Source organism: Jatropha curcas, chromosome 1 (assembly GCF_041381405.1).
Source record: "Jatropha curcas cultivar XTBG-Jc1 chromosome 1, XTBG_Jcur_1.0, whole genome shotgun sequence".
NCBI classification, from domain to species: domain Eukaryota; kingdom Viridiplantae; phylum Streptophyta; class Magnoliopsida; order Malpighiales; family Euphorbiaceae; genus Jatropha; species Jatropha curcas.
Window position 1 is genome coordinate 34,368,792 of NC_143151.1, and position 17,506 is coordinate 34,386,297.

Here is a 17,506-nt window from a genome sequence, read left to right on the forward strand (position 1 = left end):
GTGTACCAAGTGCTAACCACAACTTGCATAATAACTTGCTACTACTTGTCCATTTTCTTTCATATATAGAAATTTATTATTCTTCCCATATTACATCCTCCACCTAACAGAATTTAAACATAAAAATTTAAATTAAAAAAAAAAAAAAGAAAATCTTCATTGGTGTAAACCATCGGTATCGGAAATCCATTATTAGAAATCGACTAATCTGATTCGAAGTTTAGTCACAGTTAAAAAGGAAATCTCCATTGTCAAGCTGTCTATTTATAAATCCGTTTCTTTAATTCTTTATTATATGTAATTATCTATTTAAATTATATTTTTTGTAGAAAATAAAAAAAGGAGGTCATTCATTGTATTGTAATTATGCAAAACATGCACAAAATTATAACCACAAAACAGGAAGGAAGATAGTAAGTAAGAAGATAGATAACTTGTAAAGTGAAAAAGAAAAAGAAAAAGAAAGTGAAAGGGAAATGAGAATGAAAGGTTCTGTCCAAAGTCCAAAATCCAAGAATGATAGGAGTAAAAGGAAACTCCAAATCATGTCATCTAAGTGATAATTGTGTATATGTATTAGAAATTCCATTATTATTATTATTATTTGATATTATTAACAGATAATATTACATTAATAGTGACGAGATATTATATATTTTGTATTATCGGCGACAGTTACAACGTTATGGAAGCTTTTAAAAGCAAACGAATCCGAAAGAGAATATTACTTTAATAATTACGAGATATTATATATTTTGTATTATTGGCAGCAGTTACAACATTATCAAAGCTTTTAAAAGCAAACGAATCCGAAAGAGATAAGAAATCATATTATAAATTAAACACTATAACGATAAGAATCGATATAAAAACTCAAAAATGATAATTAGTACGATTCAAATTCAAATATCAAAACTTTTTTTCTTCTTTTTCTTTTTTTCGTATATATGGTTATCAAAGCTTTTAAGAATAAATCAATCCACGAGAAGTAATAAATTATATTACAAATTAAATATTACAATGATAGGAATCAATCCGAAAACCCTAATTATTGTTATTATGATTCATTTATCAACCTGAACACCATCAGATTCAAATATCCAACTTTCTTTCTTCTTTTTTCTGTTTATAATTTTAAACAACAACACCAACCCCATAGCGTCTCAGTTCAATGCATGGATTGATGCGTCAAAAGGACTTCAAAGCTGGCGCGTCTGACACACTTGCATAAAAAATTGATGGGTGAAGATATGATTCACATGAAAGATTGCTTCAATGGTTTTAGCTTAAAGGAATTTTATAAGCCAAGTTGGTACACTTGCACTGACCATTTTGGTTTTAAAATTCACGTGTACAATGTATCTGAACGAACCTATCCCACGCGCCTACGTCTCTCTTTCCCAAAAAAACCAGTCACCTATTACTGCTTGTCACTGGTCACTAGTCCTTACAAGAACCTATTCATGTGTTTGATTTGATTTTGATTTCTGAGACTCTTGATTTGAATTTGAGTTGTCCGAAGATGGATTCTTTTCTTTCTTTGGTTCAAAAAGTGGGTTCACAAGCACAAGGCTCTTTTCTGATTTGCCATTTCTTTATCATGTTATGGAATTTGGAGCCTTGCTTGACCAAAATTATGAAAAAAAAAAAAAAAAAAAGAAGCTCTAAAATATATTAATGGCATGGATCTTGCTTTGGTCTAAATTTCAGAATCTGTGCTTGCATAAAACTTGTCAAACATGTCTTGTATTTAACATTTTCTTACATTTTATGTTGTTTCTTACATTTCTAGCTACAGGGTTCTTTTTCATTTTTTAGGATACATTTGCAAAACAAAATCATTATTTTATTAAAGAATTTTAATTGAAATTTCAATTATTAACTATTTATTAATAAAAAATATATATCTTTCATTTAATCAGTTGCTTTGTAAAATATTTTATTTAGCTTAATCGCGATAATTATATATAATATATAATATTTTCACGAAAAAATTTGTCTTGCATTGAATATGATTGGAGAATATGATTTATAACATATATTTGTCTCTTCCCTCCTTTTCTTCCCTGCTTTTTTTTTCCCACTTGCCAAACAGGCTGTAGAATCTTGATTATGGGTATGGGCTGGCTTCAGAATCTTCACTCTGCAAGGCCTTTAAGTCTAAGAATGGGTCCGACCCATTACTGGAAAAGTAGTCTGCAATTTCTTACATTTCATTTCTTTGTTTCACACTCCAAAATTCAGATCCACTGAATCGGTCGGGAGGAAAAAAAGGCCCAGGTGTGTTTTTTAAAAAGGAGTGTTGCTGTTCATAATTCACAAAGGACAAGTAGTTGAAACAGTATAGTATCATAACAGAGCAATTTGAGTTGTCGTTAATGGTAAACGACAATGTCCTGTTGTCACGCGGGCCTAGTGTAAATGACCCATTGACCAATTTGTACAATGGGATGGGTCATGAATTTTCTGGGTTTAATGGTAAAAATTTTGGGATTCTATTCCATCATTATGTAACATAATTTGTTTGTATTCTGGTCACAGTTTTGTTTATTTTACTAATAAATGAATTTATTTTTGAAAATTACTAATTAATGAATTTAATTAACTTTGTATTTTTCAAATTATATTATTCCGAATCTACTTTCTAAATAATACTAAGAAGTAAGAATAATAAAACAAAATAATATACAATCAGAATAGAAGCCTTATCCAAAATAGAAAAAAGAAGGAAAGACAATCAATGTCAGCTTTGACCCCACCAGACCCACCCCACGTGACTTTGACTACCCTCACCGTCCGATCCGATCCGATCCGTTTCCTGCGCTTTTCCTTTTTAACGGCTCTTTCTCTCTCTCTCTCTCTCTCTCTCTCTCTCTCTCCAACTCAACTTTCTCTCTAAAAATCTCTTAAAAATCAAAAATTGCTGCTTTTTTCTTATTTGGCTAATTTTCCTCTTCTGCAACTAAACCTAAAAGCACACGCAAATTCTCAATAAGCCACAGCCATTGGATTATGTCACATTGCGTGAATCTTCACCGTTGAGGCAAAGACCAGCAATGCAGGAGATATTATACCCTACGTGCATATCTATTTTTCAGATTTTCAATAGAGCCAATGGGCACAAGCGCAATCATCAATTTCATTGTTATTAAAGAAACTGGGTTTTGACGGAAATTAAAGGATTAGATTCATAGTATGTCTAAATTGGTGGCCCGCACAGGTCGACATCAGCAGCGCTACGAGGGCGGTTGTCGCCTTGTCGCTGGGTATTTCATATTTTCTTCAAAAAGATTAAATTTTTATTATATACATGTCTATAGATATCGTGATTTATTTATTTTTATTTCTTTGAACTTGGTATGGTGATTGGTTTGATTGTTAAAATGTTTGGTAACGTCATTGTCACTTAAACGGTTTGGGTTTTGGGTTGTTTTTCAGCGTTCTTGGTAAGAAGTTTTGAAAAGTTTATTGGTGATGTTTTTATTGTATTGTGTTGTTCATCTTGTGCATTTTTGACTTTTATGGAATTGGTGGGTTCTTTCTACCTACAGTGATTTCTTTTGATGAATTGTTTGGTGGGACCTCTTTGTATTCTCTGATTTATTTTCCCCTGGGTGCTGGGTTTGAGGGGGGCATCATTGGTGAATTGATGCATTGGTCGCAGGATGAATTCAAGTGGAGTTACTTGATTAGAGGGCTTTACAAAGATTAGTTGTGACTTGTGAGAAGTTGTTGAGCATATTGTAGAAGTGTCAATGTCATGGCGGTTGATTGAGATGGCACTCTTCATTCCACTGCAGTAATTTTGTTGAATGTTTTTGGATTCCTGTATACATGGATATAAGGAAACAATGTATCCTATTATTTTAAACTCATTGCACCTGCAGAAATTAAATTTACTTTCTTGCATTTGTGTCTTATTGTTTCCGTTTTACTGATATATGTATTGTTTTTATTGAATTCATGTCATTTTACACTTGGAAATAATTAGCAAAAAGCTCAACCTTTTTATTGTAAATTGTGGATCTGTTGTGAGAATATTTTTGATACCTTTGATAGATAGCCAAAACACACTGTTCAAAGCATACTGCTATGTTTTCTTGATTTGCTAAATCTTCAGGTTGTATGTTGTATTGGCAGGTGTATTCCATTTAGATATAGAGATTGTGTCGAAAATGGTGATGCTGATTCTGACAAGGTTGTTGAGGTTCTTATGATCAACTCAACTAGTGGACCAGGTTTCTTGTTTCCAAAGGTATGATGTCAAACATTCTTTTCCGGCGTTTACTAAGCCCAGCTAGTTGCTTCTGCAATTCACGCATATGATGAAACTATTACATGGAATTTTTTAAATTTTATTCTTCTGTAATTATCAATTTTTGATTGGAACTGTTTTGTTATGCTGGAGTATTGTTTCCTTGCAAACATGTAGTATATCATATAAATAGAAAGGGCCGGATGGCTTCTTTTATTAATATGATTGAAGATTTAAAAGTGGCCAATTAATTTTATTTGAGGATTTTGCAAATGAAAAACAAATATTACCCTTTATTTGTGAAATTGGTTAAATTTCCTAAAAATCCCTGCCCATGTTAACTCATTGCATGAGTTGAATCTGAAACCTTTACTCTATGTTTGGGAGATTTTTGGAAAATGAGAGGATAAAGAAGGGGGAGAATATTTTGCTTTCTTCCATTATTGGTGACAAGACCAGATGTCCAGATGTCTAAAGAAAATTGGGGTGAAAGTTGAACATGGAGATCCCAACAAATTTTCTCCTAAAATTTGGAAGGAATATGGAGGTAAAAATGAATAAATTTACCATTTTAACCGATTGGCAATCTCTCTAAGCATAAAGATAATAGATAAACTTGTAATTTGATCATCATAAAACAGTTTCACTTATTTTCCTCCTCCAATTTCATTCCTTCCATCTTATTTTCCCTCCTAGATTGTTCCCTAACACAGTATCAAGGAGCCAAAGAGGGATAAATACCAAATGGCTAGATCCTGTCTCTTTGAAGTTTCTGTTTGTGTGTGCGGAATATATAAGTTTCTATTAGAGGCCATTATTTTCATGCTCTAGGAGGACAAAAATTGATTTTCTTTATTTTATAATTTTCTATTTCAAAATTTACTTGCAGGGAGGGTGGGAGAATGATGAAACTGTTGAAGAAGCTGCAGTGAGAGAAGCTATTGAAGAAGCTGGAGTTCGAGGCGACCTAATGGTGGAAGTTTATTTATATTTTTCTTCTTCTTTTTCTTTTTCTTTTTTCTTTTTCTTTTGCTTATTAGATGCAGATAACAATTATCTGTGGCTATTTTATCGTTTCTATACATCTGCATTATATTGTCTTATTCTCATATTGCATTTGATTAAACATCCTGTTTCATGCCATTTGATTTTGGTTTGCAATCTGTATGCTTTGTTATGAGAATAATTTATTTAAAGGAAATCCAGTAGAAAGACAACTGTTGGAGATATGGGCATTGTTGAATTGAAGTATTGTAAATATATGAGAAGAAGATAATGCTATAAAGGAAGCCTCATGAAAATTTTATAAATCCAAGGCATGGCTTTCTAATTCCCCAATTACTAGGGTTCCCCATACATGCCAAAATGTTGATCCATCATAATACAATAGATAAGTTTTAGAATTGATTGAAGAGAAAATTTAATTTCTGCAATCTTGATTACCTTGTGGAAATTAATTTGGCTTGCTTTCCTCAAGTGAAAAATTTTGGTTATTTTTATGGTGAACTACCTATGATGATTATGTGCAAGGTCTCATGGTGATTTTGAAAGAAATGACTTGTGGTAATATTGTAATCCTTTGAAGTCCACTGAATTGTGTATATCAGCTTTGCATCAGTATGCAGTTGTGAATTTTTCAAATGTGGATAGGGGTACATTTTGTTGCAACTTGTACATACGTACGTCTCACGGTGCTGCCCCATGGTTTGATATCTAGATGAGACTTTGGCTCATGCTCTAGAGTTTTGTTTCATTTCAATAGGCATTCATTGGAATAACCATTGAATCATAAATCATAAAAACCAAAGTGAAGGAGAGCCTTGTTTTGGCGGGAATTGGTTTCCCTAAAAATAGACATTAAGATTTTAGAGGTTCAGTTTAAGGTTCAGACGATTCTTCTTTGTCATGGAAGATTCGACCTCATTCCCCAGAACTTTGTGGCAAGTTAAAGCCTTTCAGCTGTTTATGCTTTTATTAACTATGTTCACATCTCAACACATATGTGAAAGTCAAATGCATGTTGGGCATTTTATCATCATTGTTCTGTGAATACAATAGAGTTAATCAAAGTGAAAGTGAATGTGCATTGACAAGCTCATGGTAATGATTTGCCAGACATGAAAATAAAGCTCTGATTCATATATTAGTCCAAAGAGATCCAACTCTTATTTTTTCTCTCTGCTTTTCAGGATTTCATAGGGAATTACCACTTCAAGAGTAAAACACTCCAAGATGAGTGTTGTCCAGAAGGTTTATGCAAAGCTTCAATGTTTGCTTTGTTAGTCAAGGAGGAGCTCGAGTCGTGGCCAGAACAGAGCACCAGAACAAGAAGTTGGTTGACTATATCTGAAGCAGTTGCGAATTGCCGACATAAATGGATGGAAGAGGCTCTGAACCAATTCACAGTGTGGCTTGCAGATAAGATGTAAACCGCAGATTAGGATCGCACCCGATCAAAGATCGATTTCCTGTGTGCATAAAGAAAGAAAAGCTTTTGTTTTTTTTTTTTTTTTTGGGTTACCCAATCAGAGTAGAAGCAGAAGTGCTAGGATTTACACAGGTCTTGTCTTTTTTTCTTTTTTTTTTTTTTTTTTTTTTATGTTGTCAGAGTCTTTTTCATGTTACTTGCCTCTTGGATTTTAATCCTTAATTAACCATTTGATTTAAATTGCTTAATAGTTAAAAATCAGAAAGCTTAAGACAGCATATTCTTGTAAGTGCAATAATTTTTATAACGAAAAAATGAAGAAAAATAAAAAAACTTTAATTTGAAGTTTACCTCATTTCGTGAAAATTTATAACAAAAAATTTAAGAGCACAATATGAAGTAACGAAAGTACTGAAAAGGACAACAACTCGCAAAGATTTATAATGGGTTCGATTTGTACAAAATTACATATAAATGACATATATACCTCAAAAAACGAAGCTTATCAGCTACCAATGTCTATGAAATACAAATGGCTACAGCTATCCTTTTCTCGTCTGTTCTGTCATCTCCTATAAATTAACAGCAAGGCAAGCCAATTTTCCGCATGGTCCCAGTATCCGATTTCTCTGTATGTCTTCTGTTTATTAACAATAAACAAATTTCTCTTTGTTAAGGAATCCCACCTGCAGTCAAATCTTGACTTGCAAGCATATGGATCGTCTACAGAAGAGGAAGCATGTTGCCTTTCCAACTGTGGCAGGAGGCGAGTTCCTACAGCTCGAGGTGCGAACTAAAGAAAAGCAGAACACAAGGATATATCGTTCGGCGCCTCTTAACTCTCATCAAGAACAATATCAGCCGGATCTCCAATCCATGGCCTCCCTTCTCTCCACTGAAACTTAATCCTTAGCTTCCCATTTGCATCAACTCCGACTACCCTGCCTTTGCTTGCATGAGTCTCCATCCCCCACCCCCACCGAGGTGTTACAAGTCCTTCTCTTATCCTCACCTTGTCCCCTACTTTGAAAGGCCTAATCCGTTCCATTTCCCACGCCTTGCAAAGCCACAGCCTCTCCGTGAAACAGAATGCTACCCATAATTCCCCATCTTCCATCCGATGCACCACCCCAATGCTTGAATGATTCACTTCTCCCCACTGGTGCGTGGGTGTTGATACTGATGCTCTTACCTTCACCCAGTCTCCAATGTGGAGTTCCTCTTCCTCCACCAGCTCCACTTCTGATGGATCAAGCATCCAAGTTTTGGACCCTACTGGAGTATATATTCTTAGTTTTCCATCAGCATCGATAGCCGCAATTGTTCCAACACTTGCATGACTGTGGCCCGACCACCCAAATCTTGGCTGTTTAACAGAGAGTTTAACCCTAACCTTCTGTCCAATCATGAGCCTCATCACTTTTTCCAGATGGGAAGTAGACCCCACCCATCTTTCTTGCTCCCCACAAAAGCCCACATAAGTGCTTCCATCCCATTCATCTCTATCGTACCCCATGCCCTGTACAACACCAATGCATCCTGGCCCAACAGACTTCCAGTTACCAGCATCTTCCTTCAGCCTCACCCATTCTCCCACTTCAAACATCTGTTCGATCTCAAGATCTGCAGGATCTCCTCTCCACAATCCTGGCAAACCAAAGAAAGCAACTCTTACTTCTCCATCAGCATGAACACTGGTTATTATGCCTCTTGAATCAGGCTGAGCATCCCTCCAGCCCCATCTTGGCTCAACTAATCCAGATCGAAACCGAACATGCTGCCCAATTTTGAAGCATGGAACCTTTTCAACATCTGTGTAATGAGTAATCCACCTTCCTTTACGGAAACAACAAGCCAGCTCTAGGTAACCTGTCTCTTGCACACTATGTACAACAGCTAAACTTTCCTTCCCAATACTATTCCAATCATAGCTTGGTCTAGTCCCCAGGCTTGGTTTTGAACGCACCCAGTCACCAACTTCAAATCCTGAAAGTCGTTCGGCATCTCCAGGAGAAACTTTCCACAAGCTGTGTCTGCCAGCAACCCTTGCCTACATCCAAAATCCAAATACTCCGGATTAATATATATTTTTTTTTTGTTTCATCTTTCATTTTCTATGCTGCAAAGGATTGCTTCTAGAAGACTGAGAAGCGCATAGCTAATTATGTGATAATGTTGCAGAACCTTGCAAATTGATGCAGAATGCTATAATTTGCAACAGATTGCTAACTGCAACAATTGCAGGTCAAAACAATTTAAGAGAAGCAGCTGTCACTATGCACAAGAAAATTAAAACAACTAGAAATAATGATAAAAGCTAAATATGCGTACATTCAAAGCTCCATCCATGTCGATTCTAACAATCTTTCCAACAGTTGCAGGGCTTTCATTTGACCATCCAAGTCGTGGCTGAGTTACAGAAGGCATGACATGTATCTCTTGTCCCACTTCAAAAGGAGGCACCTTCTCCACATCTGTCACAGAGCAACAAAAAGGCTTGCTCCTGAAACAAAAGGCAACTCCCATATCACCGTCCTCCTCCAAGCTGTGAATTATTCCAATGCTGTTCCGTGTAATGTCCTCCCATCCATATTTTGGAGAGGATACTGAAGCCTTCACTCTCACCCAATCCCCAACCTGCTCATAGAGGATAAGAAATTTATATAAAAAAGCCTCTTGCCATGGATGTATTAGAAACTTATACATAATAATGAATGGTCTTCCATGATCTAAATGAACATATTGCAAATGAATCACCACAAGACCATGACTTAAACATATATATTACCTTGAAATCCTCGACCTTTTCCATGTCAGATGGGTCAGCCTGCCACGGGATAGGTCGATTTGGAATTTCTATTATGAGGAGACCATCATTCTCAATCTCACTAATCCTTCCAACACTGTGATGGGTCTCACCACCCCAAGCATATCTAGGTTCTGCAACAGATCGCTTCACACACACCCGATCACCAATCTGTAAAATGAAATGATGGATTATGGACTGCTGTATTTTTCCTTGAATTAAAATAAAGCATACATAATTCAACAAAAAAAAAAAAAAAAAAAAAGGCAAAGTTCAAGCCTTACCCTGAAAGGGGCAACAGGCTCAACCTCCTCTGGTTCGCAATGCCAGGGATTTGGAAGATAACTTAGCTCTAACAACAGACTACTATCTGGTCTGATACAATACACAATACCAATGCTTCCTGGTGTTACCAATCCTAGACCATGCTTGGCTGTTGTGAGTGCAGGACGGATTCGAACCCAGTCACCTACCTTGAATTCTTCAACTCTTTCCATTTCTGCTGGATCAGCTTTCCATCCTCTGGATGCTCCAGGAAACCCAACACGTAGAATCCCATCATCATCAACACATAAAACAGTTCCAATGCTGTCACGTGATTGACCACGCCAGCCAAACCTGAAGATAAACAAGATTGATAACCAATTATTCAAAACATGTTAATGCATGGAATGTTTTTAACATCTCTTTGGCCCATTCTATATTGTAAGAGCAAATCAAGCAATCATTAACCAAAAATTATTAAAGTAAAACTTTTCACACTATGTGATTTGAGAGCGAACTATGTAAGTTATAACATGGTATTACAGGCATAAACATGCTAAGACGTTTTCAGAAGAATTACTGATGAGTTCTTAAGCAGAGATGTCATAAATCCAAAGTACACTGTCTTTTCAGGTGTCACGGATCTTTATAAGAACCTTTTTCAATCTTATATCTTAATTTCTAAGTTAAGAGTTCTCAATTCTCACAGGAGTTTCCTAGTTTATGCTTTACACATGATTTATCAGCTATAAAAAAATAAATAAATAAAGTCCTTGTGCCGTTAATGGCTATTGTCCAATGATTTGAGTGACAGGCACTGCAATAACAATAGAGCTTCTTTTGTTCTGTAGTACATTAACTAAAATTATTAAAGTACACAAATGTTAAGTACCATACCTCGGCTCTTTGACATCTGGTTTAAGCTTAACATGCTGTCCCCTGTCTAAGGGAATCACCTTCACAACTTCACTGGCTAACACACGAGCCTCTCCAGTACAGAATGATACTATGAGATTGTCCTTGTCCACAACACTTTGCACAAAGCCTATACTCTTATGTTTAGCACCTTGCCAACCATAAGTAGGAGTTGTAACACTTCTTTTGAACTTCACCCAATCCCCCACTTCAAAACTGAATCACATTGAAAGTTATAAATTGCATCACAAGTGTAAGTAATGTAATATATTTTAGTCATAAAGACACGCCCAAAATAAACTTCCAAATGCAATTTATGACAACATATAATATCAAGTTTTGTACTTACATTGTAGGAGAAAGATGAACGCCTCTATTCATAAGTGCCTCCAGCAAATCTTCTGAAATCCATTCCCGGGGAAGGGCCTCCAAAAAGTCACGCAGTGTCTTACCACTGTCACCAAAACATACATAAATCAAGTCAGTAACATTTGAAACTTCACATTCACCTTCTTACACAACGAGCTATCATACATGTAGAGCAATAACTATAGATTTGACAACATTAAAATTTAAAGAAATATAAGAATCCTTGATAGCTAGTACTTGCCTGTGGTTTCTAACCTCGACAGCAGCACCAGGATTTTTAAGCATAATGATGAGCCATTCAAGATTTTCACGTATCATTTTTGCTGCATCAGCTGCTATGTGGAAAGCATTATCACCTTCATCATCCTAATAACGATAATTTCATGATTGAGTTTCCAAATTGCATAAATAATTTCTTGGAAACATGTATGGATAATACACGGAAAACCTTGTATAACAGATCACCCTAAAGAACAATACTGTTATCTAAGTCAAGAATATGAACAAATAAGTAACAGAATTCAGAGACTGGGTAAAATACCTGCAGATTACAACTCGCCCCAGCTGATAAAAGCAATCCAACACATGACTTTGCCCCTCTGGCTAAGGCTACATGAAGAGGTATCGTATTATGCATGTTTCGAATGTTCACATCCACTCCAGCTTTAAGAATAATCTATTAAAAAATTTGTGCACATACTTAAAATCAAATGGTTGAAGAAGAATCAAGAAGAAGTTTACAAGCTCTTGGCACTTACACCCAATACATGGGCATAAATAGCTACAATTAACATAGCTTACATTGACCAACTCAACATCATTAGCCATAGCAGCAGTATGCAAGGCTGTTCGCCCATGCTGTGCATCTTGGGCCGTTGGATCTGCTCCAGCAGCAAGCAATATACGCACCAGTTCTCTTCCCTCTACATGAAATTGGAAGTTACAAGATAAATGGCATATTTTTCAAAACAAAGAGATAGTTTATAAGCCTAAATAGATATGTAATTGAATTAAACAACATAAATTAATAAAAGCAAAATGCACAAGCAATAGAAAATTTAGAAAGGACCAGAAGAAAAGGAGCTAATTTAGAGAGCACTCAACATCCTTGTTCCACACATGAAGCATGTCACAGGTCTGATGAAACAACTTTTTATTGACACTTAGCAATTGAATTGGAAAAATAAATATAATATACAATCTAATATAACCAAATGCACAGTTCAATTAGAGTTTACAACCCCCAGGAAGAAAAACAAACCGATACAGAGTAGTAATATAAAGCTAAAAATGGCAGCTAAATAGTTGGCCTCAATATTTAATAGTTAGCATGAAAACAGTAGTTAACAATGGAAATGGCACAGTAAAATAGAAAGAACAAGGAAACATTGTTGTCTGTTGATAATACATAAACCCCAGAAAACAAAAAGGGAAAGCCTCTTAGAATGCCAGCTATTTACTTACAAGCCAAATCAGCATTAGCTTTAAAAACTTCAGTTTGATTAATAGACAAAGCTTCAGGTGAATTCAGTTTGATTATCAGCATTGTCAAAATTAGATAGTCTTAGGTTCTAGCATTACCATTTTCATGATCTTTCTTTACAGCAGCTGCCATACACAATGCAGTTCCAACTGGACTTGGTATGTCAATTGTACCAGCAATTTCTTCCAGGGAAGCAACTTCCATCCACCTTTTCACAACAGCCACATTCCATGTTGCCACACACAAGTGCAATGGTCTGTCATATTGAGAAAATTAGGACGCGAACAGAGGAGTAGATGATAAGTGCCAAAGGAAATATACATAGGATAAGAGGTTCAATCACATATGTCAAAATGGTCTAATAGAAAGAAATCATCTCTATGAGCAAGCAAAGGCTCCAAAATTGACTTTACTATGTCAGCATTCAAAGCACTTCACAATCACAATGGTGCAGTGAAAAATAACCTCAAAAAGAACAATATAGCAAGCAGAAGTAAAGCAACAACTATGGACTTGGAGCAGGTCACACTTTCATTTTCTGGATGACAAAAAAGCTACATGCTCTTCAGTTTCTTACTTATGACATGTGAACACCCCACATAACCTCCCAACTATGGAAAAGAGGGATAAAAAAATTCTCATTTTCTACATATTTTTCCCTTTTTTTCATTCGTATCAACTGTGGACAAAAAGATGAAAGAAAAACAACTCTTACGTCAAATTTTTTGAATTCCGAACAGCCATTGATCTACATCCTCCATTCTCCAATATAACAAGAGCACAATCTGTGTATTTCTTGGCGACAGCTCTGTGCAGGACAGTTTCACCTTCATCATCCACTGCATTAGGATCAGCTCCAGCCAGTAGTAGCTCCTGTCATTATTTTAAACCAATTTCAAGAAGCAGCACCAAAGAAACCAACAAGTTAGTTCTTAAACTGAAAACTTACACGCATACAATCAGGTTGTCCATGATAGGCACAAACATGAGCAACAGATGGACCAAAACCATCTCTTAACCTAGATCCAACATTAGCCCCTCTTTCAATAAGTGCACGTACACATTCTGGTGATCCAGCGGCTAAAGCAAAAACAAGTGGAGGATCGCCATCTTTATCCAAAACATCCACATTTGCCTGCCTGTGTTCCAATATAGCCCCAACAAGTTCTGAACTACCACGTCTACAGGCCAAGTGAAGTGCTGTTTGCCCATCAGCATTCTGTGCTTCTAACAATATAGATAATGAGCCACCACCATTTCCAGATGCAGCCTTTGCAAGCAGATCTCTACATTAAAAGTTCAAAAGGGCAAATAATGAAGATGTGTAAGAAAATAAGATAGAAAGCCTTCAGTTCTTTGACTACAGAGGAACAAGTTCCATGCTAAGCGAACTAACCTAACACCTCTGACATCCCCTTCAGATACTAGCCGATGTAAATGGCTAGGATTGTCTTGTAAAACCTCCAAATCAGATGCTGGCGATGGTTCTGTCACATTTGATCCAGCATATTTTGCAAAGCTACTGCTGTAATGCAAAAAACGTTTTAGTCAGCAAATCAAACTCTTCTCTCTCTCTCTCTCTCACACACACACACACAAACATAAAACACTTGCTTATGGCCATGTCAGATGACAATCTCATCAATCACACTCCAATGGAAGAGAAAATTGAAAGGAGAAAGTTCCAGTATAAATGTTTTAAAGTTCTTACTTATCAGGGCTGGCAGGAGGGCTACGTGGCAACTCTTGCAAATGTCGGAGGAATATTGCTAACATTGCATTAAAACTAGGTCTTTTAGATGCCTTGAACTGCAGGCACTCCCCAATCATCTTCCACAATTCTCTAGGCATTCCAACACCCACTACACTAGCATATTGTGGAGGCAATTTTCGAGCTTTGACAACAGCTCGATAAATTTCCCCTGCACTTAAACCAGCCCACCTGCATGATGAACATCAACTTCAATTGCTAGACAAATATACAATATATGGGGAAGTTAGAAAAGGATTAAAAAGAAAATAGAACAAATAATGAGTTATTCCACATACGGGATGGAACCAGTGCACATCTCCACCAATGTACAACCGAAACTCCAGGCATCTGACTCTGCAGAAATACCAATTGCATCATCCCAGAATAAATTCAATGATTTCTTCACTGGCTCCCATGCCTCTGGAGCCGTGTAGTGTGGGCTGAGCATTGTACAGTCCATGCAAGAATGGATTTTCGCAGATTCACACTCTGATCGAGCTTTTCGGCATGCAGGTTTCTTCAAAATTGCAGCAAGTCCATAATCAGAAACTACAGCTCGCCCACTTGGATCCAAAAGAAGATTGGATGGTTTTATGTTCATACAGACAACACCAGCTGCATGGAGTTCAGCCACCCCTCGTGCTATGTCAGCCCCATATCTACAGGTGGAAAATGCTTGCAAGATCAAAACAAGAGTAATCTAGCTGTATCCATGCAATCATGATTCCTTGGGGAAATATAGTCATCTCAGAAAGGTCATTTTCTCAAAATCCACCTCAACATGTTTTTCTTTTTTGGAAGAGTAAAATGTAACAAATAAGTTCCAGCGTACTAAATAGATATCCTAAAATAAAAACCTCAATGATAAGAATAAATAATGGAGACAAGGATGGTTTCTTAATCCTGATTACCGATTCTAATTGATCACTGCATCTATATTGAATACTGAGATTCCTAGAGGGCCACTTACAAAGGTCCAAGAGAAAAACTGGAAATAATTTGTCACAAACTCTACTCAACAAGATATAACCCATACTCCATACTCATACTCCCACAATCATCAAGTGAATTAGAGCGTCATCTATATGCATGCATATACATTTATCTCATCACATGACTTATTGAACAGAATGTTGGCTGTATCAATCTTTAGTTAACACCATAAAATTCACGGTTTTCTGTATGAATGTGACCCTATGACTTCTGCATGGAAAGCAAAAACAATTCGCAAACGCAACAAATATCTTCATCTGAATCCCCATAGAAGGCTTACAATTAGTAGATTCCATGTTTTGGCCTCAGCCAACTTCACTTCTGTATTTAGATAATGAGAGCATATAGAGCATTGCCCCACTCCAACTCAGATCCATACAACAACAAATACATAGTTCTATTCCCAACAGAAAGTTAGAAACACACAAAAAGTTAATTATAAGCCAAGTATCAAGATTACTAAAAGCTACGAGCCTAAGGATCACATTTCTTTCCAATTTACTCTTCAATAATTCACCTCAATTACCTAACTTGGAATTACATTAGAAAGTGCTATTCATTCAAATATTAGATCTTACAATTCAGACTCCTATTCCACTAAATTAAGCCAGTATGCAGAATAAGAAAATCAATCACCGAGAGTTAGTTTTCTAAATCCAAATATTTGTTAACAGACATTTAGATATTAAGTGATTGGAATTTAAACGCATATAAACGATCAATTCTCAACTACAAGCATGAATCAAACAAACACAGGCACCGAAGATTATAGCAACAATAATAGCAAAACCTTAGAATTTGCTCGAGAGTAAGCCTGCCTTCATTTCGCTGCATCTCGGATTGCACAGAACCACAAAATCTATCCATAACAAGTCCTAAACATCCATCCATCTTAACCATCCCATGGAAAGTACAAACATTTCTACACCACATGGAAGCACGCCGCAAGTTCTCCAGCTGCCCTTGCACCCACTCCACCTCCATATCCTCTCCCACCTCCACCCTCTTTATTGCCACGCGATGCTTGCACTTCCCATGGATCCCACCTCCAATTACAGCAGCCCAAGTCTCCACTCCCGCTCTCCTTCCCTCCCCTATCTTCCTAACCAGCTTGACCTCCGGGTGGACCCCTACCTCGATCACCGGCCCGCAACCTCCAGAACTTGAGGCGTGGGACCCGCGGCTACACCTCTCTTCTTCTTCCTCCACGTTATCCTCATCCTCCTCATCGTCCGTGTAATCGCAGTCAAAGTTAGGCGCCGACACAGCCGCAGGAGAGTGGAGAAGGGCAAGAACAGCATAGTTCTTACGGAGTGCATTGACGGAGTTACCTACGACGGAGACATGGCGACACCTGGGACAAACCAAAGTGGTATCAAGCGATGCCGAGAACATCCTGGAAAGGCAGTCTTTGCAAAAGCCATGGCCGCATTGAAGCAGTAAAGGAACTCTTTCCTCCTCGTTATACCTGGTCTGGCAAACAGAACAGCACGGCACCTTCATTTCAAACGTTTTGCTCTACTTTCTCCCTCTTGGAAAATATTCCCAGAAAAACAGATTCAATCAGAAACAAGAGGAAAGATACCATTAAATTTAGAGTTTAAAGGATCTCGGAAGCGATAAACAGAGCAGATCCATAATCCATTAATCGATTAAGAGGATCATAAATAAAGAAAAAAATGTTAAAGAGTTAAAGATTTCAGAGAGATTTTAGAGAGAGAAAGAGTGGGGTTTTATTATAGAGTGAGAGAAAGAAAGAGTAAGGGATTTTTTTTTGTTTGTTTGTTTTTATTTGTTTTTTTCTTTTTCTTCGCTTTTTCTCTCCCTTTTCTCTCGGTTTGGCTGGCTGCTTTTCTTGCTTGCGCTTCATACAGATTAGAGAGAGAGAGCAACACAGTCCATAACTCATCTCTTGCTCTGCATCCGAATCATTTTTTTATTCTTTTTTTTTTTTAAGGATTAGGAGTTTTTTTTTTATTTTTCGCGAAAAATACACGGATAAATTTATACCGAGCTTGAAAAATTACAATAATTATTATCGAGATGATTATTCTGTTGTACAGTTCACGAAATATGATACAATTATTTCAATTAAAATAATATTATTATCTTAAACCAAAGTATGAAACAAGTATATATACCCATATTATAAGTTACTAACTATACTTTCACCTAACCCATTTCCATATTTGGAGAAAGGGTAAAATTGTCCAAATGCCATTCCAAATAGTGATGAAGAT

At 36.6% G+C, this 17,506-nt stretch overlaps 2 protein-coding genes across 3 annotated transcripts; one reads left to right on the forward strand and one right to left on the reverse strand.

Annotated features, from left to right (window-relative positions):
• Positions 1-2,871: 2,871 nt before the first annotated feature.
• Positions 2,872-6,923, forward strand: LOC105631248 (nudix hydrolase 16, mitochondrial). The gene is made up of 4 exons (XM_012213308.4): positions 2,872-3,266; positions 4,141-4,255; positions 5,145-5,228; positions 6,445-6,923. Exons 1-4 carry the CDS (start codon positions 3,196-3,198, stop codon positions 6,682-6,684), a joined length of 510 nt encoding a protein of 169 aa, XP_012068698.1. The 5' UTR covers positions 2,872-3,195; the 3' UTR covers positions 6,685-6,923.
• Positions 6,924-7,095: 172 nt separating this feature from the next.
• On the reverse strand, positions 7,096-17,142 carry KEG (protein kinase KEG). Of its 2 annotated transcripts, none has more exons than XM_020678377.3 (16): positions 16,057-17,142; positions 14,570-14,932; positions 14,232-14,462; positions 13,917-14,042; positions 13,470-13,806; positions 13,236-13,393; positions 12,619-12,776; positions 11,839-11,960; positions 11,579-11,713; positions 11,279-11,403; positions 11,018-11,122; positions 10,651-10,884; positions 9,774-10,107; positions 9,472-9,660; positions 9,015-9,320; positions 7,096-8,733 (listed from the first exon to the last, which is right to left on the reverse strand). In XM_020678377.3, the coding sequence occupies exons 1-16, from the start codon at positions 16,767-16,769 to the stop codon at positions 7,519-7,521; spliced, it is 4,851 nt and encodes a 1,616-aa protein (XP_020534036.1). In that variant the 5' UTR covers positions 16,770-17,142; the 3' UTR covers positions 7,096-7,518. The 2 variants fall into 2 exon arrangements, with proteins under 2 accessions (XP_020534036.1, XP_012068697.1); XM_012213307.4 differs by having other exon boundaries at positions 13,917-14,045.
• Positions 17,143-17,506: the final 364 nt, after the last annotated feature.